Consider the following 22,750-nt stretch of genomic DNA (forward strand, 5'->3'; position numbering starts at 1 on the left):
ATAATTATCCTTCTAAAAAGCATAAAATAAAGCCTTTTAAAATACACTACAGATTTTAAATACAGCAGTAATTCATTAGCACAAAACAAACAAAGAAAATTAAAATAATAATTTCTCAGTGTTCTTTTAAACAAGAAGTATATACAATGGCTGGGATGGCAAAAGCCTTCATATCAGCCTCGGTCAGGCCCTCTTGACTTCCAAGGTGGACAAAACCAGGTCCTGAGCATTGTACCTGGAGTATTTTAATGCATCTCTATCAGAGCCATGATTTACACCTTGACAGACTTATTTTCAAAGCTGGAAAAGTAGTTCTACTGTTCATTAATTGCATAAATCATGTTATTTAAATAAAAAATGTATTCATTAAAGACTAAAATCTGTGAAGTTCTATTAAAAGCTAACAGATAATACACACTGTAATTGCAAGTGGCAAGTCTGGCTTTCAAACATCAAGAGGTAGCCTAAGCTTTGCTTGTATTTTAGATACATTTCCTCATTATACGCTGAATTAATCTGCTAGTGTATTTGGCTTAAGGGAGTAAAAAACTCACTGGTTTCCTCTTACTTTAAATTTGTGCATTTACACTGAAACTCCAGATTCTACAGCACGTCTTGTTATCTTCATTCTATGGTTTTAAATCCAAGCTGTCAAAACTAGATAATATGGGAAATTTAGGTCTTAATTTTTTAGGTTACAACCCTAGGTTGAAAATGAAAAGTTCTCATGAAACAAATATCCCAATGCCACCTTGCTGCCATGTTATGACACTGCTGTCCATCAGAGGGAATTATGAAAAGGAAAACAATACGACAATTGAAAGGTTCTTTTTTAAGCTATAACTTCTCCCATTGATTTTAATATAACATTTGCCTTTCTAAAACAAGGATTTTTTTTCAAAGGAATTAAATGTTCAATAATAACTGTGTTTTTCTCCTCTTCTCTAGTGTTCATAATGGCTTCTGGGCTTTTGGTTTACCCTTTTGGTTTCAACTCTGCTACTGTCAAGAGATTCTGTGAGAATTCAGACATCTACTATGCAGGAGACTGCCAGATTGGATGGGGGTATATGCTGGCAATTGTTGGGGTCATGCTGTCTGTCTTTTTACCATTCTTTGCAAAATATGCACCAAAAGAGCACATATCTCCAACTCCAATACCTACTATTTTATAGTATTTTATTACTGTATAAGAACAGAACATTCCTGTCTACAGGCAATAGGCAGAAATTATTATAGCACTTCCATTTAGCTGTATTGCTAAAAAGAAGGGGGAAAAAAAAAAAAAAGGAGATGGGAGAGAAGGTCAGATTCACAAAGACCAAAAGTGCATTGATAGTCTTCCGTACGTATAAGTAGCGAACACTCTAGAATTGAACTAAGATTAATCAGCAGCCTTTTTACTGCTCTAAACATACAGTGGCATAATGCCTTAGACAAAAAAAAAATCTGTTTATCCTCAAAACATCTGTCTACCTCCCAGTTTCATTTGTGTCTCAAATGTGTAAGTCTTTTAAAAGCTTCAATTCACTTTTTATATATTATTAAATGTCAAAACTTTTATGAACCCAATAGTTTTAAAACCGATAATGATATTTTGTTATAATTATTTTGATTAGTGAAAAAAGACTACTAGTAGCCATGGCCTAAAATTAAGCTTGATAACTAAAAAGAATTGTATACAAGAAAAAGTTTCTTTTTAGTCTATATGTATTAGTAATACTTCCATATTGTAAATTGTCAGCACACTTTTTAATACCAATCTAATCTTCAAGATTTACAGTCATCTTTATAAAGATAAATTTTAGATGACTTTTTTCAGAGAGACAGAGAGAGAAAGTGATCTAACTACTTCTAAGGGCTCCATGATGATATAACAGGTTACCAACAGAAAAAAGAAAAAAAAATCCATATTTCTTAGGATTGTAACTTTATGTGGAATTTTACAAAATGACTTGAACTATGACAACAGTAAGTTTTTTGTTGTTGTTTGTTTTTAAGGCTGTAAAGAAAAACCTGTGTTTACAAAATGTGTGTGCCCTATGGCCCTTGTATGTAGTGACAATATAAGCCAGAATTAACTAGATTCTAATATTTCCATTCATATTAAGATCCCACTATTGTAAAAAACAACAAAAAATGCTACTGAACACAACAAACAAGAAGAATCTGATTCTGTGTCAGAACTAGCACATGGACATATTTCATGGACTTATATGTGAAATCTGTCTAGTTTCCTCAGTAGCATTGGATTCATTACTATCAAGGACTGAAATAAGTGCACTTGATTTGCTTAAGCAAAACATTGGGTTCTAATCTCACCCCACTGTTACGTTTTTCATTTAAAATAAAATTTGAATTTTAATTCTATTCTCATATTTTATTTTTTATTATTTATTAACAAAAAGATAGATTATATTTAATTCAGAGCTGTACTTCTCTGTTTTGTATTTTGGCAAAAAACAAGTGATCAAATTTATTATTTTTCACTTAAGTGAGCCCAACTAATTCCTGAATTTAGTTTGCTTGTAGTTTTTTTGTGTTTTTTTTTTAATGGAAAGTGTACATGAAGGGACAGACAGAGAGACACGTTGAGGATGTATAAGAAAATGCAAACAGATAGAACAATCACTGTGTTATTTTAATACGTCAAAGACTTCTATAGTCTAGTTTACATTCCTCACGCTTATAAACTTCAATGGAACATTGAGTTATTTTTCAAGATAATGGTCCGTTGTCACGCACTCTAACGGCAAATTCTGCACATAAACTTAGTAAGTTGCATTACTAATCTTTGAATACAGATTTCAAAGTAGAATTAAGTACATTGAAAACAAGAGAAAAAGAGAGCACTATGTGGTTTTGCTCTCACTGAGGAATTGTATCTTCCAAATATTTAATAAAGTAGGTTGAAGGAATGTCTCTAAAATAAGCAGAAGAGATTTCCATCATTTCTGTATATTAATGTGCTTTTCAGTAATGTCTTAAACTTTTGTTTTAAAAGAATACCTGAAATTGATAATTTTCATATAAAAGTCAGAAAAGTGAGGAATAACAAACGACAGGTAAGAAGATCACCACCACAAAGTAGAGAGAGACAGAGAGGCAGGCTTTTCTTTCCTAACCAACCTGTGCCTTTACACTAGTACCATTATACAAGACAGGATCAATACGGATAAAAAAAATCAACAACTGAAAAATGTTGAGTAATGTGTATAAACTGTATTACGTAGGGTTTTTTCTGTTTTGTGTAATGTTTACGACTGTCACTTAATGTTTCACTAGAAAAGTGATTTGTTAGTGTAAAATAGAAATATTTTTTTCTTGCAAAGATCTAAATACTGGAAGTAAAATTAATTTAGATTTTTATTAACATCCATAACATACTTAGTAGACACAAATGATCTATTCCTATCATTGCTTATTAACATAACTTTTACATATGCAGAACTGGAAGCATCAATCAATCAACTGAAATCATTAGGACTACATTTGTGTGATGTTGATTACACACGCTTGCAGGTCTGGTCCAATAGTTAAAGCTTCCTTTTTAACTTTGACTTACTGTTATAATGGAGTCCTACAATTTACAACACCGCTGTAACAAATCCTTTACTTCTTAAAACTCAAACTCTTCTGTTGTGAGTATTGTCAAATTCTACTTCCTGCAATATTCTTCACCATTTATGAGTTAAACTAATGCTTCCATTTGGAACTTTCTTTAATATTTTATAATATATAAAGGAAATCAATATATGTATATCACCCTTACAACTGGATAGACAAAAACTTTCCTTTAAACATCCATGCTCAGAACCAGCTTAGCACAGAACGTAGAGATAATAATGCAAATGATTCTTACTACAGTTAAGAAACTAAGCTAGTGACTTTAGCTTCTCAACTGACAGATTTAGAGGGTGTTGCTAACAATACATGTGCTAACACTGACAGATCACTTTTTTAAATAAAGACTGCGAGTTAAACTGTGTAAAGTGTTTTCTTGTTAAAAGTCAAAAAAATTCTGGGATCAGGTTCAAGTTTTATTCTAAATATATATAATTTTTTTAAGTGTAACTAAAAGCTGTATTTTCCATTAATGTGTTTCTGCGTTGATTAGCTGGCTCCTTTTTAGAATATTAACTGTTTTCTGTATTTGACTTGTTGGATACAATATTTCAATTATTTTAAATGTGAAATTTCCAATTGCCAACACTGTATAATAATAATAAAAAAATCACACTGTTCAGTATTTTGATATCTTTTTTAAAAAAAATAATAAAATAAAACAAACAACAAACACACAAACAAAACACACAAAAAAACAATTCCCAACAGATTTGGTACAAAGCTACTGAAGCAGGGAGAAAAAGAAATAGAAACAGCAGGGATAATCTATGAAAGTCAATGTTTGAAGTCAAAGACACATAAACATGTACACGGTCAATCCCTCAGATGATGTTCCTATGGCAAAGGAAAGGAAGTTCTGTGTTTAAGTAATTATTTCTCTCCAACTTCCTATGTGCCCTTGAACAATGTCCCTACAGCTTCAAGGTATGTTGCTATTTTATACAGGTGTTATAATGATTCATAGTTTTTAAAGAAAAATATAATCTGATAACATAACAATGGGAACCATATGAATACCTAAAATATGTAGCTGTATCCTGTGAAATTTTTCTTCGTGTCTATTTTGTTCATTCCTAAAAGATATTCTACAAATATTTTTGTTATTCAGCAAAGGAAAGGGAACCCATTAGTTGGAATTGAAGTGGAACATACTATCTTCTTACTTTCTGCCAAAGAGTAATTTTAATGCAATTACACAGAGCCAAAGAGAACTTTGTTGATGTTTGATAGCTACTAAACTTTGACCAAACAAATACTTAAAAGAAGTATACAGTCAACATTTTGAAAATAGGTATTGAAGGAAATTCTAAAAATTGAAGATAAAAAGCAATAGTAATCTGAATTAGTTTTGATAATATCATTTTTTAAGATGATTGAACTTGAACTACTGAGAGAGTCAGGTTTGTGGTTTTGTTTCAATTATCTGCATTTGCAAATGGCCAGGTATTATAAAATTTAGAAATAAAATTTCACTCTCATCAAATTGTTGGTAAAGGTCTAGATTGATTGTTTCTATTCAACAAACAAATTTTAAAAAAACTACCAACAGTGGAAAATAGTTGTCTGTAAAGGATTTACTTGGGAAGACAGAGTTGTCTCAGAGAAGTAGGGGCTTGATGCCCAAATTTTCAATACGTATTTGAGAATTCCTGCACACTTAGGCCATCTCTGAAAAGGAGATATAATTTTCCATTCCCTTTAGCCACCTGTGATTCTGCCTCATTTCTCCTTCTCATGCCTCAAAGATAGTTCTACTATTCAGTGTTTTCTTCACTGACTGGTCACTAATCAACCTGTTCTGCTTTTAATGATCCGAATCCACTAGGAATAATAGACAAAAGAGCTATGAATGGGGTATCCCTTGTGATTTTCACAGTGAAAAAGATCCATGGATGGTGAGTTTTTTTTTTTTTTATGAAATTGATTAAACAGTCCATTTCTTTCCAAAAAAATAGAACTTGACTCATCCTAGTTAAGCAGGAACAGTTCATATAAATAAATTATGTACATATAAGTAACTTCAACATTTTAATTCAAAATTTTTCCAGTAAAATCTAATCAGCTACATAACTAAACCTGCACAGATAATTAGAAAATATGAACTATGAAAAGTAATAGTGGAAACAAAACATTGTCATTAACATTTGTTGGATAACATAGCATAGTAATATTTGCAATTGTTTAATCACATTTTCAGCATTAGTTTGGCGAAATGCTTTAGGATGTCCAGCCTTTTTGGTAGTGAGGAATGAAAATGGGTTTCGGACAGCCATTCTGACTGTTTTAAATTTCATTCATTGTTTTTACATATGCTGTCATCTCAACATCTGCAATTTTAACAAATTCTTGGAAAGTGTTTTGTTCTGGAATAGTTGCTGGTCTTACAGAGACGCACTTGAAAATATTCCTTTTTGTGTCATAGTTTCCCATACATCTGTGCACTCGACCTCTAATTAGTCTTGGGAGCTCGCGGTCCTTCATCAAAAGCATAATAAACAAAAAATTATATCACCTTTCTAACATGAAAACTTTCAAAATGTCTGGTTGTTAATGTATTTCTGATGACTATATCAAACACAGAAGGAATTTATAACAGCTTTTTTGCTATTATCAACTATTTAGGAGTTGAACTGAAAGTCCCACCTGCATCATCAATATTTCTGGTGAAACAGAAGTCTGAGGATGCCTAAATAGTGGTTGCATTATTGCTCTACAACAGTTTGGAAACAATAAGGTATAAACATCTAGCCTTTCTTTTACACAGTAATTTTCTGTTTCATCAGAACAGTATATTATTAACTTCTTAAAACAGATTGTAGGTGTTTGTGTTGTGTATAGGAGTGGGAATACTTACAATTTCATAAAAAACACAAGGCAGACTCTCCTTTCCATCTCTCAAAAGAAAATTCTTTGCTCCATATGCTCCAGATGTGACTACAGAATCAAGTGTGCCTACAACATATAGCAATGACAAACTATGATGTAAACATCAGAGCAGTACTAAATAAGATACAAAAATATCACGACAACATTTCCTACACAAAAGCACAAAGATACATAAATCAGCATCCTATCACAATTCGTGCTGACAGCACTGGAAGTTCCAATATGAGTTAGAGGCTTTACAGTAACATTGTATATGAAGTCTGTCTAAACCAAGTGATAAAATGCCATTTTCACAACTGTCATAGTAAATGGGTTATTCTCCTGTTAATCAGAGCAAAACTAAATTCTCTAAGTTTTATTGATCCTCATTTAAAATCGTCTTTAAGCATTACAAATATTTGTAGCCTTGTCAAAATTATAGTTTCTGAAATGCCATTACATTGTATATTCTTACTCATCTTGATTTAGAGTTTAGTCATTTGTCATCTTTTGTCATGTTCATTTCTCAGATGACGTCACTTAAAATGCAAAGTGAAACACACTAAAAGCCATCTTCATTTAGAAGCACTCCAGGCTTGAATTTATTCCCTGATTAATTAAAGATTATTGTAAATCTGTACCCCCCTACAGAAGGTTCTTTTTTAAATAAGAAAATGTATAGAATGTATTGTAACATGAAAAGTAAAGAAACAGGGTAGAAAGAGCTTAAATGTTGATGGATGACTATTTTAATAATTTTGCTACTATTTCAATCACCTTTGATAGCTGAGTAGACCTCCCAGCAGGAAAATTAAATACTGCCAGTATTTTGCGTTTTTAATTATTTCAGCTATTGTTTCTTAACAGTTAATAACACATTTTCTCTTGGCTGTTGTCCTACCATTATTATTGGTTGTAGCACAACCTATAACACTTACCTAAAACTTCAAATAATAGTGCAGTTTTGTAAGCATATTGACTCCAGTGCTTCATACTTTCAATGACTGCAGATATGATTCGCAAAGAATTCCTTTTTTCTTTACGTTTTAATTCAGTTGATGAAACCTCCTTTCAGAGGAAGATGAAAACTCAAGTTAGATATACACTTTCAGAATTTAAAAGGCAGATAGATGTTTATGTAATATTGTTATATATCTGATATTTACATTACAGTATTTGTTCAGACTATACAAATAACCCCTTCCAATCTGTACGATCATGCTGAGGACTGAAGGCTATTATAAGATTAAAATCTCAGTTTCAAACTTTTAGAAACTTAAGGGTTTATTAAGGCTGCTAGGACTGCTGAAAGCCTCATCTTTCCTCAACTTTCTTTTTCTTTACAGTTTTCTTCGTTGTATCTTTCTATTAACTCTCTCCAGAAATTTACCTGAATTTTGTCTTCTGGAACACAATCAAATTGTTTTTCATTCATGTTACTTTGCTGACTGTTGCAGTTAAATTTATATGCCAGACCATGATCCTGCAGACTTCTTGGTACAGTGTTAGGTTTCACTGGCCATTGTCCTGTACGTGCATGTGTTTGGTTAGTTGCTCTTGTTTTGATATGCTGAGGTGAATTACAGTTATCAGGTTTTTTTTGCTGCTGAACAGTTTTCAAAGCATTTGAAGGGTTCTCAAACTTTCGAATAGTTCCACTATCAGATATTAAATCTGTTCTGTTACTTAGAGGAGTATACTCATTTCTGTTCCAAACTTTAGTACTAGGAGTCTTCTCTTCTGCCCTGCAGCGTAACATAAGACACAATTCAGTATCGGAATATCTATTCTGAATACTCAGATATGTAATTACAGTATATAAAAGCAACCTATGTATTGTTTCAGTTTTAAATATCTGTTAAATATTTAGACTCACTAAACATTTGAACATACATTTAAATTTATCCATATACAGAATAGTGATTACACACTTGCTTAAATCCCACTGAATTCAATGTGACTGAAATATGAATTTAATATGACTGAAAAATTGTAGTCCGAAGCTAGAAAATAAATTGTCCTACAGAGGGATCTTTCTTGACCTAAGATTTACTATTTTCCATAAGTTTCATAACTCACAAGTTTTGATTGAACGTTTCCATATATAGTTGCCCTAATGTACACTGATAGAAACTATCGATAGTCAATTGATGAATGATTCCTAGAATTCTCCTTCCGAAGTTCTCTCCTGGTTCTAAGTTGATCCGCTTTCCTCATACAATTATTCGTATAAATCCCAATTAAACCCAGAGATTTAGATACATACTTGAGTACTTTGTCAATGTGAAACCATTACGATAAAAAATAAAAAATTAAAAAGGCTATATATTAGGCCTCATTAGGTGCACTGGAAAGATACTCCATTTCAGTTGCTTTTGGCTCATAAGCAGAATGTAATTTTTTAAGACTATGGCGATGACTTGAGAATTAAAAGGGTCTCTCTGAATGCTACTAGAATATGGAATAATGCAAGGTGTATCACACCAGAATAAAAACAATTTTGGATAAGGGTAGTAAAAATTGAAGACTTCACTAACCTGCAGACATACAAGTTTTTGCCAGCATTTGCTAAATTAGAATTTGATGCATTTGGTGGTTTCATAAGGGAAAGAGCCATCTCACGTTCTCCTCGGCTTTAAAAGATAAGTTAAAACATCAGTGACAGAGTAGCAGCTTTATTTTAAGACAGGCACATGGCTCATAGGTTGTGAAACTAATAGATAGTACCCAAATAAAAATCAGCAAATAACAAATAATCCAGTTTTACATACCCATTGTTCACTGCTTTCTGTAGTTCAGCTACTTCTGTGTTTGCAGTTCCCCAGCCTAATTATCAAAAGACAAAGGATTGAATATATGTACAAACTGAAAAGATTGAAAGGTCTGCTTAGGCCTCCTACTCTTTATCTGCCTTATGTTCCACACACAGTCTCGCTCAGGAAGAAAAAAAAAAAAGGGGGTTTCAGGGTGATCCTTTGATATCTATAATTATAAGGCAACTTCTAACAAGTTGCTTTTCTAGATAATGCTTAACTTACAAACATTAGACATTTCTTATTAGCACAGAGATTCTTCAAGTAAAGCATCATGAAAATAATAAAGATTGAATTCTGCATAGTTCTTTCTAGGGACAATTTGAAAAAAAAAAAGTTTTCTTCTCAATTACAAGAAAGACATCTTATAAACGTTTCTTCTTGTAACACAAGGCTTGAATTTTGATTGAAATAAACTGAAAACAAAAGGTCAGAGTTTCAAGAGACTCTGTTTAAATGCCAGTGCTACTTCATTCTCTAACACACAAAGAGTTGACCTCCCTCTAGGCACAAAGTAAAAAAGCTCAATTGTATAGAGGAGAAAGGAACTTCCTGGAGGACATTTTTTACATAATGAACTTTTCAGAAATAAATATAAAGGATGCATATAGTTCTTTATAAATACAATATCTAGTTTAACAATAATAATAATAAAAAATAACATTTAATTAGATTTAGAGCCATTAAAAATCTATGTATCTTATTTACAATTACGTGGGAGAAAAGTCAAAAGTACAAGTCATAGAACTGGTACCTGTCTCATTTTTAAGTGGATTTGAAGTGAGGGGCTGTCTATTTCTTTTTTTCTGATTGAACAGAGGTACAGGCAGACAACCTAAAATTAAAATTCACATAATAATGTTATACCAACAGCAAAAGGATACACAATCTATACTTAAAATATGTAAATAGTAATTATCTAACAATTCTTTTATTTTACATCATCAATAGGAATTATACTTCATAAACACATAACATAGACCAGACGTTGCTTCACAGAATTTATATCTCTAGACTTCAATCCTGCAAATCAGTCTGTGAGTTAAACATTTCACTTAGTGACTAATCCCATTACTCCAAAATTTTGCACTGTGCTGTAATAACTTAGAAATTCAAACAAGTCTACTCAGGAAACAGTGTTCTAGGATATAAGCATAAAAATGCATGAACTGTAAAGCACAAAAGAATGAACAGTACCTGCTGTGGTGCGAGTTGAAGTGTCAGATAAACTCCTTTTCATTTCTGTGCTGTATTTTACTAGGCAACACTGTATTGATTACTTCAAATTTGCTGTATGAAAGGTAAATGGAAAAAGTAAACTAGTTCATATTGTAAACACATTCAAATTTTACGTTACTTTATGGCAGTTTGTCTTAATTCTCTGTATAACTCTATTATACACATCACTTTAGAGAAACCTATAACGTGTGAGAATTTGAACCAAATTTAGAAGATTCACAGGTACACAAATAGCGTGCAATTGGTCTTTGCAGATTAATGACCCAAATTATTACATTCTTGCACTAAAAATTATATTCTCTGTTACTTGCATGCTGTAAAAAATAATGAATTCACTTTTGAATTTAAAAGTAAATATACATTCAAACATAAAGAACATTTCTGAATTCACGTTGATACAATGCTAATAAAAATAAATACTTAAGCATTGGTGCAAAACATGAAGACAAGGTATATTGCTTTGAAAAAAAAACACCTCATGATTTAACTACATGTGAGATACTACGTAGGTTTTTGTCATGCTTTAAAAAATAACTTTTTCTGTACTGTATCGTATAGACTTAAAATATTTCACCAAATTCCTCAGAGAAAATATTTCACACATCAAAAACCATTACTACCAAAGACTCTTTAAAAGATTATGACCAAAAAAATATAAATTAGTATATTAAATACAGATAGTTTACTATATTTGCTTGCTGATTAAAATACTTTTATAGTAAATATCCACATATTATTGTATGTATTGAAGATATATTGAAGATACTACATAGACAGTTGTGTGGCATTTGTTGCTGTTCTATCAGTTAGTTACTGATTTGTATCACTTTTAGTGGTTCATGAATAATACCACATACTTATGCATAAATAACATAAAACATTGCCTTTATATTTATTTTGTTGATTTGGCATTTAACTGTATGCAGCTGTTACATACCTTGATAAGAATTAAGCCCAAGTACCTACCACAGCTGAATCAATTTACTCTTTAATTCTGTAATACACATGACATTGCAGCAGTTTCTGTTTTATTGCTGTTACCTAATTTATATTTAAAATGCATTGGTAGCTCTATAAAGCTTAATGACCATCAGTAAATAATACACTTGTCAAATAAAATCCCATACACCTGACATTTCAGCTTTTGAAGTCAGTTTTTGTCTTGTGTAAGATTTCAGATTATCTTGCTTTGCTTTTTGTCTTCTCCTGAAAATGAGCAAGCCAAAGCCCCGAGCTAAAAAAGAAAAATAAAAAAAGTAAAACTAAAGATGGGTAAGGGGAGATACCGAGATAAGCCTCCTCAGAACCTCACACAAGAGCAGCACCCCTCGCAGACGAACAGAAACGACTGGCCAGGGGCCGACGGCTGGGGCTTAGGTGAAGCCCGCCAAAAGTAACGGACCAAACCGCCACGCCCTCGCTGAGGCGCGAGGAGGCAAAAGGGCGGGAAAGAGCAGATTCCTTGCGACCGCCGCTGCCGGCGCCGGTGGTCGTGAGAGGCCGCTACTGAGCGCCCTGGGGCACCGGCGGGGCTGGGAACTCATCCCCGTTCAGTAACAATACAGGAACAATAAATCGGTGTCTCTAGGATTTAATTAGGTATCTTTGCCCTCGGGTACCAACCCACGTGTTTGGGGCTCGCAGAACCCTGGGCACAAGCTGAATATCCACAAATGGTGAACGCAAGCACGGCTACAAATAAAGCTATCTCCATTCTTCATGCTGGGTTTTTAATACAGCTGTTTGCAACCATGTAATTTCTGACAGGCTCCTGTGTTAAATTTTAGCTTTCAGATCAAAGCGGATTCAGTCTCAAATTGCTAGCTTTGGAGTGCTCCTGAGTTTTAGATCAGGTCACCTCAGCGGAAAGGGAGGGATTATTAGCAAATGTAGTGTTGTCATTAATAACTTATTTTCTCCGCTCCTTAGTCATAAACTAAGTCAAAACTCTTGTTGCAAAAAAAAGCCGTACTTTTAATACTGAATTTTTGTAGGAACAAATATGTTCCTACGTAATTGTCAAAATGCAAGTATTGGCAAAGCATAGGAAAAAGGGAAATCAGAAATTTGAAAACATTTCAAGTGTCTACATTTATGCCACATATTCATGGGTGTTTGTAATGTCCTGGGAGACCAGGAGTTAAAAACTCTTTGGAAGTTAACTTGCTCTAAGGGTATAAAAGAAGCTTCCATGGCTTTAGTTCCTAAACTCACTTGGAAATGCACTGTATCTGTCCTAAGAGAGCTCTTAGGAAACAAACTTCTTGCATGTTAAGTGAGGTAAGTGCACAAACGATCTCTGTATTTCATTCAACATTTTGCAAAGAATTATAACCATTTCAGCACCATCAGCAGTGAGAGATAAAGTATGTGTACTAGTACCGCATATTTGAATTTTGCCGTTTACTCTTCAAACTGCTGTGGTGTTTAAATTCAACAAACCAAGATTCAGAGCACGAGCCATTTTTTTCAAGCAGCGCGTAAATAGCCATTTTGGCACCTTCGCTAAAGAGACCAAGGTCAAAGGACAGTACAGACTGTCCAGTGCTGTAAAATAGAGCTTTACTGCTTTGCTTAATAAATTACTTACTGTGATTAAATAGCTGACAGCTTACAGCAGTCATACAGCGACAAAGTAAGAAGTCTATCTATATTAACTTGCTAAAAGGTTCAGCAAATCTGTAGACATAAGCTGCAATATAGAGAATAACATTTGTAGGAAGTGTATGACTGACAGAACTTGTCTAGGTAAGTCCTATGTTTAGCTTTGTTTTCATAGACATATAATCTATCAACCTGGGTTATAAAACCTCTCACAGATACTAGCCAAATACTCTCTCAGTTACTGGAGTATATTCTTAATAAAATAGAATTGTTTGATAAACATTTTCTATTCCCTTACAGTTTAATGTTTTTATATCTGTATTGTGTGCTGGACACTAGTTGTAAATAATTGTCATTTACAGCAATAAGACTGTTTGTTCTTATCAAGATCCTTTTTCTAAATGTTTAGCTGAAGTTTCCTTTCAGAAATCCTACCTGAATGCTTTTGGAAGTGGAAGAAGTTGTTGACTAAGTTTTTTGGGGGGGAGAAAACTATTGTCCGGCTGTGGTCTGTATCAATTTCCTTTTTTATAAGGGGTTGCAGATATTAGAAGGGGTCTTCACCAAGTCTTCACCACATTGTCATAGAGGTCTGTGTTAGCAGATCCCAAGACACAACTAGAGCCGGGAATACTAGGTGACTTGTGGGTATATTGCACTTTAATTTCAGATAGTGTTCCTTCTGATCATTGTTCTTTAGATATTATAAAACAAAAAAGGTCATACAAGCAACAACATGCTTTGAGGAACTCAGCTGTTCTTGTTTTTTTAGATGAAAGTACTTGATGTTTCAGCATTATGTGTTGATCTAGAGCCAAGACATGATTCATATTTTACTATTTTTTTCCCATTTTAAATCATTCTGCTCTTTAAATCATTCTGCTCTGTATACTTAACGTTTATGTAATGTAAAACACACAGGAATATACTTGTTACCCATAGCTTGCAATGCAAAAATATTAGATGTTTAAGTACATTCTCAAAGTATGCATTAAAAAAAGTTTCTTCATACTTTCATAGCACATTATTTATCACATATTAATAGAGCTAGCCGGGAAAAAGTTAACTTTTGAACTGTCTAACAGTACCATTACCAGCCTTGGAGGTATTACTAAATATGGTAAATGAAGGGGAGGGCTCCTTGAGAGGGAGGAGAGTCCGATGAGCAACTCCCCGCCTCACAACAGGAATCTGAAACTGGTAGAGAAATGTTATTCGCTTCGTTGACGTCTGACCTAAACAGGCGTAAATAATTTCCTATTAAAAAAAAAAAAGTTGTTGTTTTTCTTGGTGACACAAGCTTTATTTTACCATTATTTTCTGTTTTGCTTTCAGCAATTCTTGTAGCTGCTGAAAAGCATGACTTCCTGTTCTGTTGTTCACAAACCTCCAGTCAGAAGGGTTGCTATCTTTGGAGGAACTCATGGTAATGAATTATCAGGGATATTTTTGGTCAAGCACTGGCAAGAGAATGGAGCTGAAATTCAAAGAACAGGAATGGAAGTGAAACCATTTCTTACTAACCCAAGAGCTGTGAAGAAGTGTACTAGATACATTGACTGTGATCTGAACCGTGTTTTTGACCCTGATAATCTTGGGTAAGAATAGTCATACTTTCTGTTGTTTTAATTTTCTCTTTTTTTAAATTGTAAAGTGCTTCTTTTCCAGATTAAACTGTTAACACAAGTTCCACTACTATTTTAACTGTACAGTCACATAACTTAAATTATTGACCTTTAACCCGAAAAGAACAAATTGCATGTTAGCAGTTTCATTTTAGATTTGTCACTAGTAGAATGAGTCTCAAACCAACACATAGTACGAGATTAGCTGTGTTTGTGTAAACTTAAGTATTGCTGTTCTGAGTTGTGAAGTCATTATTTCTCATGTCTTCTACTGCAATGAAGCTCTGGAGCTCTTCTGAATATAATTATACTTGCAGTAATATAGAATATGTGAAAACATGAAACAATCTAAATGTAGACCCCAGTATCTGAAAAAATGGCATATAAATTGGGATACAATTTAATTTCAGTTACATATAATAAAAGATGAAAATTTGAAATTAGGTGTGAGAAATAAAGAAATCAATGGCAAAAAGATCAGCAAAAATTCAATAATTTAACTGACTCCTTACATTGGAGAAGTACAATCTATAATTACTGTACAGTAGTAATTGATTTCACATTTTTAATGGGATTTTATGTTTCTCTGCTTCTCTGCGAGACATCTATTCCAGAGGTGTACTTTGTGGTATGAACCAAACATTTTTAATGCTTGGTATAGTTGCATGCTGAACAGGTAATTAGGTATCAGAAAGGTCTTAGTGGTGAAAATAAATATCACTGAAAGAAAAATGTATCACGTTTATTTTGTAATCAAGGTTATTCTTACCATGCATACTTTTTCACCTGGTTGTCATCTAACAATTTTACTGCTGGTTATAAAATTAGATTTAAAAAAATTACACTGAAATGTTAAGGCCATTCTTTTATTTGCTTACTTAGGACAAACATATAAAAAAAAAAGTTGTTTTTGAACACAGGAAATTTGGAAAAAAAAACAGATTAAAACACCTCCAGGTTGTCATCATTTTTAAAAAAAATATTCCTTTGTACATCCTATTAAATTACTCAGTCCTTTTACAGCAGTAGTAAATTTATTTGAATGATTTTCACCTAAACACTTTAGTACTGAAAGGAACGGTGGGAGTCCTATTGGCTTCGACAAGAAGTATTTAACAGTTTTATGTGAAGGAACCCCAAATTTCAAAGATGGAACTAGAGAATACAATAATAGATTCTGTGATACACAGAATTGTAAAAATAGGGAGCTTGAGAGGCTCAAGTAAGAATTCTTACATCACATCCCACCAGTAGATTAAGTTCACGTCACCATTCATAACAGATTATCTTGCCACTTCTTTTACTTCAGCAGAGCTGATCCCATAATTTTCCTCAACAACCTCTTCTGATGCTTAAATATCTGTGCAGTTAGCAAGATATTTTGCCAGTTTTTAACAAACCTTTCTTTATGCAACTTAATACCATTATTTCTTACATAATTAAAACCTTACAAAGCTTGAGCTGTATTGAGAAAGAAAACTGAATTTAGCACAAAAGATACTAGGTGTTTTTGTATTGTACTTGGGTAGCATCCCAAGCCTGTCAACAATACCAAATCTGCTGTTTATGCAGAACAAGTCTGAACTGCAGCAGCTTTTTACACTGTTTATATGTAAGTAAGGTATCTTGGCATCGTATATCAGTTTCCTATACATCCCCTATAAAGACAAGAAGCAGATGATCTCAGACCATTCCTTAGGCTAAGACCATTTTTTAAGTCTACTACAGATATAGCCACCTGAGACTGAAGGTATTAAAACTTTGGAAGAACAGGTTTGAGGTAGCAAAACCTTCTATGAGCTTTGAAGGCCAACAGGACTCAAAACAAGAGGCTGTAACAAAATCTGATCAGAACACAATATATGAAATCAGGTTATGAAAGACCTTGTAACTGAGGTCCATGACAAAAGGGCACGAACCAATGTCCAAATACCATCTTCAGTAGAAGCTGGATTCAGTCTTGGAAATGGCTTAAGTTGTTGATAAATTTGGGGTTAGTTTTCTGCATGGAGGTAAATTTTGAGATGTATGGAATAGAAGTCAATGTAAAGAAATAAGAGAGAAGTAAATAGTCTATAGCTAAAATCAGGTAAAAAAAATCTGCATGAGATATTAATAGTAAGATCTGTTCTTCATTAACAATCATATTCACTTCAAGCACAAACACCATATTTTATATAAGGCACTTAAATAGGCAATTTCAACTCCAGTCAATTATGGAATTAAAGTGAAAAGAAAAGGATATACGTATTTTGTTGACTGTAAAGCCATGGAATGAGTTTACTAATTTCTTTGTACTAATATTAACAGCAGGACAGTGGTGGAAGATATTCCATATGAAGTGAGAAGGGCTCAGGAAATCAATCATATATTTGGTCCAAAAGGTAGTGATGATGCCTATGACCTTATTTTTGACCTTCACAACACCACTTCTAACATGGGTAGTACCCTTATTCTTGAAAACTCCAGTGATGACTTTACAATTCAAATGTTTCATTATATCAAGGTAAAACTAATTTAAATGAACTATTAAAATAATTATTGTTTGTAATGTATTACTATATATTATTTCTTAGTTTCTATAAATATTCTATTTTTTATTTTGCAAAACTGTTTAAAATATTTAATCACTCAGGATTTTTAAAATCAGAGATAATTAATAATTTTATTATAATATCAGGTAATTCAGATTTAACCTCATTCATAATCTTCATGTATTAAAGTGAGTCCTAGTAAGACTGATGTGCAGAGAGTAATGCTTAGAATAAAATCTATGAAAATAAATGTAATTTAATCTGATGCCACACTGATCTGTCAGGAATTTAAATAAATTTGGGTCACACATACTAAATAGTTAAACACTAATTTTATGAAATAAAGACATGGAAAAACTAATGGAACCAGGTAACAAGTAATGTTCCCCTTGGCGCTATTTATAGGAATAGTAATATGCTTTTGAAACCTATTTGATTCTGCTATTCCTGGAGCTGAAAAATATTGGTGAACTGAGGTTTGCAAAAGTGCTGGTTTAGGTAATCTGGTTGTAGCTATTGATGACCTAGACAATGAGTGAAGAAATAAAGGTTAGGCCAATGATGTGCACTTAGATTATTATTATTATTATTATTATTATTATTTACCTTAGAAGCAAGGCATATTTTAACATTTGATTTGATCTATCTAATTTAAATGTTAATAAAACATTTGAAGATATAGAACATTTATGGCTAAAATTGTATGAAGAGCAATGGTAGGCAGTAATCGGAATAGAGGCCTGAAATAGGATTCCATGTCAAAAATAGGATTCTATTCAAAAAAAAAAAAGGCCTAATTCACAATCTATGTCTCCATAAGAGAATTTAAGTGTAGAAATAACAACAACAAGATTTGCTTAGAAATCTGCTTTAAAGTATTTTGCTTATAAATTCTGCAACACTGACGCGTAGATTTTTCTTCCTGTTAGCAATTTAAGACCAGCACTATGTTCAGTTATATTAGGAGACAGCAAAGTTCAGTGGACCATGCCTGGCATGAGTTAATGGAAAGAAGACCAACAAATACAGCTTTGTATGTTTTCTAAAGATGTCCTACTTCTTTGAGCACCGTGAAATAAAGGCAACATATTGAACACATTGTGTAAATCACTTCCGCATCAGTAGTCTTTTGTGGTACAACATTTTAAAATATTTGCATAACAAAGACATTTTTAAACAATCTCCACAGAATGCTTTGGCTCCAGAATGCTGTCCTGTTTTGCTGATTGAACATCCTAACTTGAAATATGCAACAACCCGATCTGTAGCAAAACATCCTGTTGGTAAATATGAAAAATAAAGACCATTTTTAACCTACCAGAAATTATGTCAAAATGTCTGTTTCCAGATCAGTTCATTACATTATACAGTGTGCTCCGATCACCAGTAGCTATTTGTTTGACAATGTATTTTACCAAATCAAATGTTTACGATTTCCTCTTCTAAAGTGCACTGATTTTTACTTGGCTTACAAAATACAGAAACCAGATGGAAATTTATAAACTTAGTTAACCCACTGTTTTCAGAAAATATTTACAATATATGAGGATAAGGAAGAAGTAACAGCTTCAGAAAAGAAATGTTTAATTCCTCTAAATAAGCCTTGCCTGAAACATTGGGTGCTAGCCAAGAAGGGAAAAAAAAGATGATGTAATAAAGGAAGGTGAAAATGATTTTCCACATGTAAGTTGTTAACTTTTTCATTTATGGAATCAAAATCATAACTATAGGTAAAAGAAAAAAAAAAAAACAACAAAACACGTCATTTTGCCTGTCATACTAAACAGTGAATTCTCTAAAATGCATCATGGAAAGACAATTTAAAAAAAGAGTAAGAGAAATGAACATATGTAGTAACCATTTCCCTTACCCGAGGAGCACGTTCAAAAATGTACATATGGTTCTTTGAACTGATCCTTACTCATGAGCTGAATTTCCTGCTTGCCTTCCAAAATCATGTAACTGTGTAGTTTAAAGTTTGTCTTAAACATAAAACACAGACCCAATCAGACATGTATTTTTCCTTTGTAGTCTAAGTATGTGATATATTATGGCTATATTAATAATCTCCCTGATCTGTAAACAGGTGTGGAGGTGGGTCCCCAGCCACACGGTGTTGTTAGAGCTGATACTTTGGACAAAATGAGGAAGATTGTCAAACATGGCCTTGATTTTGTTCAACTTTTTAATGAAGGTAGAGTAAGTAATGAAAGAATAAAACCCCCTGTGTCATGTCAGTGGACTATTTCAAGAGAGTAGTTTTTCAAAAAAGAAAATAGGTTGAGCTACAACACTTTACAGTTAAACAAGTAAAACTGAAGGGGATACAGAGGAGGTGTTGTCTAAATTACCTAATTTCAGCATCAGAAGAAGGTCCAAAGTATTCTTTATAGCACCTTTGGGTAGCTTTAAGGATATTTCCCCTTAACAAAGATTCAATATGTGTACTTGATCTTTAAGTTGCTTTGAGAATCTGAAATACCTAACTATTTGTGTAGCAGTACATACATTGAGAACACTGTGTACATAAATTAAGAAGGAGGTGTTTAATTTACGTATTTTCTGTGCATTATCTCCAATTACAGTCAAGAAATCTCGTAAGATTCTTGTTACTACTTGTGTACACCTGTGTACTATCTAAAACATACTGACAAAAATAGGTGTTGAAAATTCTACTGGAGTACATTTGTCAGTAGGCTATATTTGGAAGTTGAAGGAAAAGAATTTAGTTGTGCATGTTGGAATCTACATTATTGTGCTGGAATTGTAAAGATTAAACAGCACTGACACTGTTCTGTATTATGCAACACTACCAAACATAGGCCTTTCAGCGATATCTTCATCTACAAAATAAGTATTTTTAAGTATATAGTGAAATGCCACATTTCAGCACCACTGATCAAATTTAGATCAGGGCTATGTATGCGACAATACACCACAGAATTATCTTTGTGTAACTTGGATTCTAGGGGAAGAAACACCTGGAACTAGACACGCTTTTGATGTATAAGCTAATCACTAGTGTGCAAACCTTGACAATGTGCAACCTAATAATTTAAGCCATTCTACAGAGAATAAGTAATGCATTGTTCTTTTTAACAGTCAGTTGTTCATTTTGACATTAAACCACATTTATTCTTTCTAGGAAAAGAATTTCCACCATGTACAATTGAGGTTTATAAAATAATGGAGAAAGTAGATTATCCCAGGAATAAAAATGATGAAGTTATTGCTATTATTCACCCTAAACTGCAGGTAAATTCTATAGCAGTTTCCATTTACACCATTTTATAAGTATTCCTGTGTAGCTCCTGCTACATTATAGTATATTTTTAATAGTAAATAAGATATTTAAAACGAGAATATTGCCACTGGGTTTACTGAATACTTTAGATCTTCCCTATAGTAAGTTCTATCACTAAGGTCATACAGTATTTCAGTAACTGATTTGTAGATAACTGAATCTAAAATCATTTTTAAACATAAAACTGAAAAGAACATGACAATAGGATAGCTTATATTTTAAAATGTAAATCTAATTTTGAATTCTAAAGTGAGGGTCTTTTTCAATCAATTGTGACCATACGTGGTTTCCTTTTAGTTCACCTTTACCAGTAAGTTAATTCTATACAAACCTGAAAATGAAGGCCAGACACCCAACATTATGTAATTAAAAGGAATTATTTTAGAAGCTTTTGCCATCAACTGTAGGGAATATAATTATTGACCATAAATTTAGAATTCACTTTCAGTTTTTTTTAAAGGTTCATGTAAATATATCCTATTTATTTTCTTTCTCTAAGGATCAAGATTGGCAGCCACTGAACAACGGTGATCCTCTATTTTTAACTCTTGATGGAGAAGTAATTGTATATAAAGGGGACTGTACAGTCTATCCAACATTTATTAATGAAGCTGCGTATTATGAAAAGAAACAAGCTTTTGTAAAAACAATCAAAATGGAACTCACTGCAGAACACATCAGATCCTCAGTTTTAGACCGGAACATTTCCTGAAAGCTTTTTACAAGTGATCCTTAAAAATAGTGGATTTCTTCTCTGTGAAATTCAGCGCCACTCAGTAGTTATTCAAGGACTAAATATATGCAGAATCTAATTTTAAATTGTAATTTAATTAACATTGTTGAGAACTTTTAAGATGAAAGATAATGTCATAATGCTAATTATGGCTACTATTTACTTGTTCTAATAGATTACTATAGATACAAATAATATTTTTATGAAGTTTGATAGTTCATGCTATATAAAATGATTAAACAATGTACAAGATATATTGATGAGTAGCTATAAAGCATCTATCCAGAATTACATAGAAAGTAAAAGTTAACCCCCCAAACTACATGATATAGAAAAAAATACAGCAATTTTTTACTTTATAAGCCCAAACATCCAGTAACCAACAGTTTTTAAAATGGGGTGATCCTTGAAAAGAATTGCTCAGATAAACTGTATAAAATGTGAGACAAAGGAAATAAGCTAGAGGGAAAGAGACATTGAAAGGGGATGTAAATTAAAATTCTTTTGTATTATTGGCATATGTTATTAACTCTTACTGCGCTGAAATGGAGGCCTTAGGTTTTGTTTTTATGAAGACACAAAATAAGCTAAAAACATAATTTCAGAGAAAAATATACTAAAATAAAACACTGTTTAAATTGAAACTACTACAAGATTAATTCAAGCTGTTTCTGACTTATCTTTAAAGACAAAATGGGGTTGGATTTAGGAAGTGACCGGTAGTCTGAAACACCTACTGCATTAGGCGTCTCCACCTGCTGCTCGTAACATTTCCAAATAAAGTTTACATCAAGTGTTGTACTCTGAAATGTTTCAAAGAACAAGGCAGGATTTAGGTAATCATGCAGGCCGTGTTGAAGAACAATGCACTAATCATACCTGACTATCTCAGAATGGAAATTAAGAAGAAATCTGTATGGGGAGACCTCTCAGAATTTCGAGACTGACTTGTTCTGTATTTGTAGAAAGAAAGCCTGTCATACTAGCTGAAAAAGAGAAGAAAATGAGGATTTAATTAACATTTTACGGATGTTTTAACTGTATTTGACGATAATCAGAGACAGAAAAAAACTTTAAGAACTTTGCATAAATTCTGAAAGCACACAATAATTAGCTGTTTACTAAACGATTCATTACCAACATAACCCCTAAAGTATATACTTCAAAAAGTGATGTCCTCCTTATCCGCTACTAAGCCAAAAACCTTTTTATCTTCCTTTGTGTAACTTTACGGAAATAAAATAAAAATACAGGACAGAATGAGATTGAAGTACATTTTATTTCTTTATATTGAAATAAATATTGTATAAAAAGTACAGACGGATCTGCTGTAGTCATTTTTCAGCGTTCTTGATAAGAGCCTTGAGATAGGAGACAATTGGTATGTGGCAGGACTCTATGGCCAC

General features: G+C 32.8%; 3 protein-coding genes across 20 annotated transcripts in view; 2 read left to right on the top strand and 1 right to left on the bottom strand.

The window, feature by feature from the left end:
* LHFPL7 (LHFPL tetraspan subfamily member 7) overlaps positions 1 to 4,243 on the top strand; it is a 64,091-nt gene extending 59,848 nt beyond the window's left edge. The window contains exon 3 of the mRNA XM_083806398.1: positions 949 to 4,243. Within this exon, the coding sequence (XP_083662524.1) occupies positions 949 to 1,175 (227 nt within the window). The 3' untranslated portion in view covers positions 1,176 to 4,243. The remainder of the gene's footprint in view (positions 1 to 948) is intronic.
* The window catches only part of SPATA22 (spermatogenesis associated 22), a 69,203-nt gene extending 57,105 nt beyond the window's left edge, over positions 1 to 12,098 (bottom strand). For 7 of the 14 annotated variants that reach the window (XR_014574243.1, XR_014574244.1, XR_014574245.1 and 4 more), the window contains exons 1-8: positions 11,314 to 11,417; positions 10,503 to 10,595; positions 10,060 to 10,140; positions 9,264 to 9,318; positions 9,030 to 9,125; positions 7,883 to 8,237; positions 7,431 to 7,560; positions 6,482 to 6,579 (exon numbers count right to left, since the gene is read on the bottom strand). Coding sequence is in view for 8 of the 14 variants with exons in the window: in XM_083806380.1 (XP_083662506.1) it covers positions 6,482 to 6,579; positions 7,431 to 7,560; positions 7,883 to 8,237; positions 9,030 to 9,125; positions 9,264 to 9,318; positions 10,060 to 10,140; positions 10,503 to 10,545 (858 nt within the window). In the remaining 6 variants the exon portion in view is untranslated. Of the gene's footprint in view, positions 1 to 5,642; positions 6,103 to 6,481; positions 6,580 to 7,430; positions 7,561 to 7,882; positions 8,238 to 9,029; positions 9,126 to 9,263; positions 9,319 to 10,059; positions 10,141 to 10,502; positions 10,596 to 11,164; positions 11,190 to 11,230; positions 11,418 to 11,481; positions 11,539 to 11,830 lie in introns of those variants that run through there. The other 7 variants (XM_083806384.1, XM_083806381.1, XM_083806379.1 and 4 more) reach the window with 7 other exon arrangements.
* On the top strand, positions 6,147 to 22,660 carry ASPA (aspartoacylase). Of its 5 annotated transcripts, none has more exons than XM_083806390.1 (7): positions 6,147 to 6,361; positions 14,484 to 14,746; positions 17,084 to 17,279; positions 18,497 to 18,590; positions 19,394 to 19,501; positions 20,453 to 20,562; positions 21,111 to 22,660. In XM_083806390.1, exons 2-7 carry the CDS (start codon positions 14,508 to 14,510, stop codon positions 21,321 to 21,323), a joined length of 960 nt encoding a protein of 319 aa, XP_083662516.1. In that variant the 5' UTR covers positions 6,147 to 6,361; positions 14,484 to 14,507; the 3' UTR covers positions 21,324 to 22,660. The 5 variants fall into 5 exon arrangements, with proteins under 5 accessions (XP_083662516.1, XP_083662514.1, XP_083662513.1 ...); XM_083806388.1 differs by lacking the exon at positions 6,147 to 6,361 and adding an exon at positions 12,178 to 12,824; XM_083806387.1 differs by lacking the exon at positions 6,147 to 6,361 and adding an exon at positions 12,843 to 13,292.
* Positions 22,661 to 22,750: the final 90 nt, after the last annotated feature.

The sequence above is a fragment of the Anser anser genome (genome assembly GCF_964211835.1).
Source record: "Anser anser genome assembly, chromosome: 20".
Lineage (NCBI taxonomy): Eukaryota > Metazoa > Chordata > Aves > Anseriformes > Anatidae > Anser > Anser anser.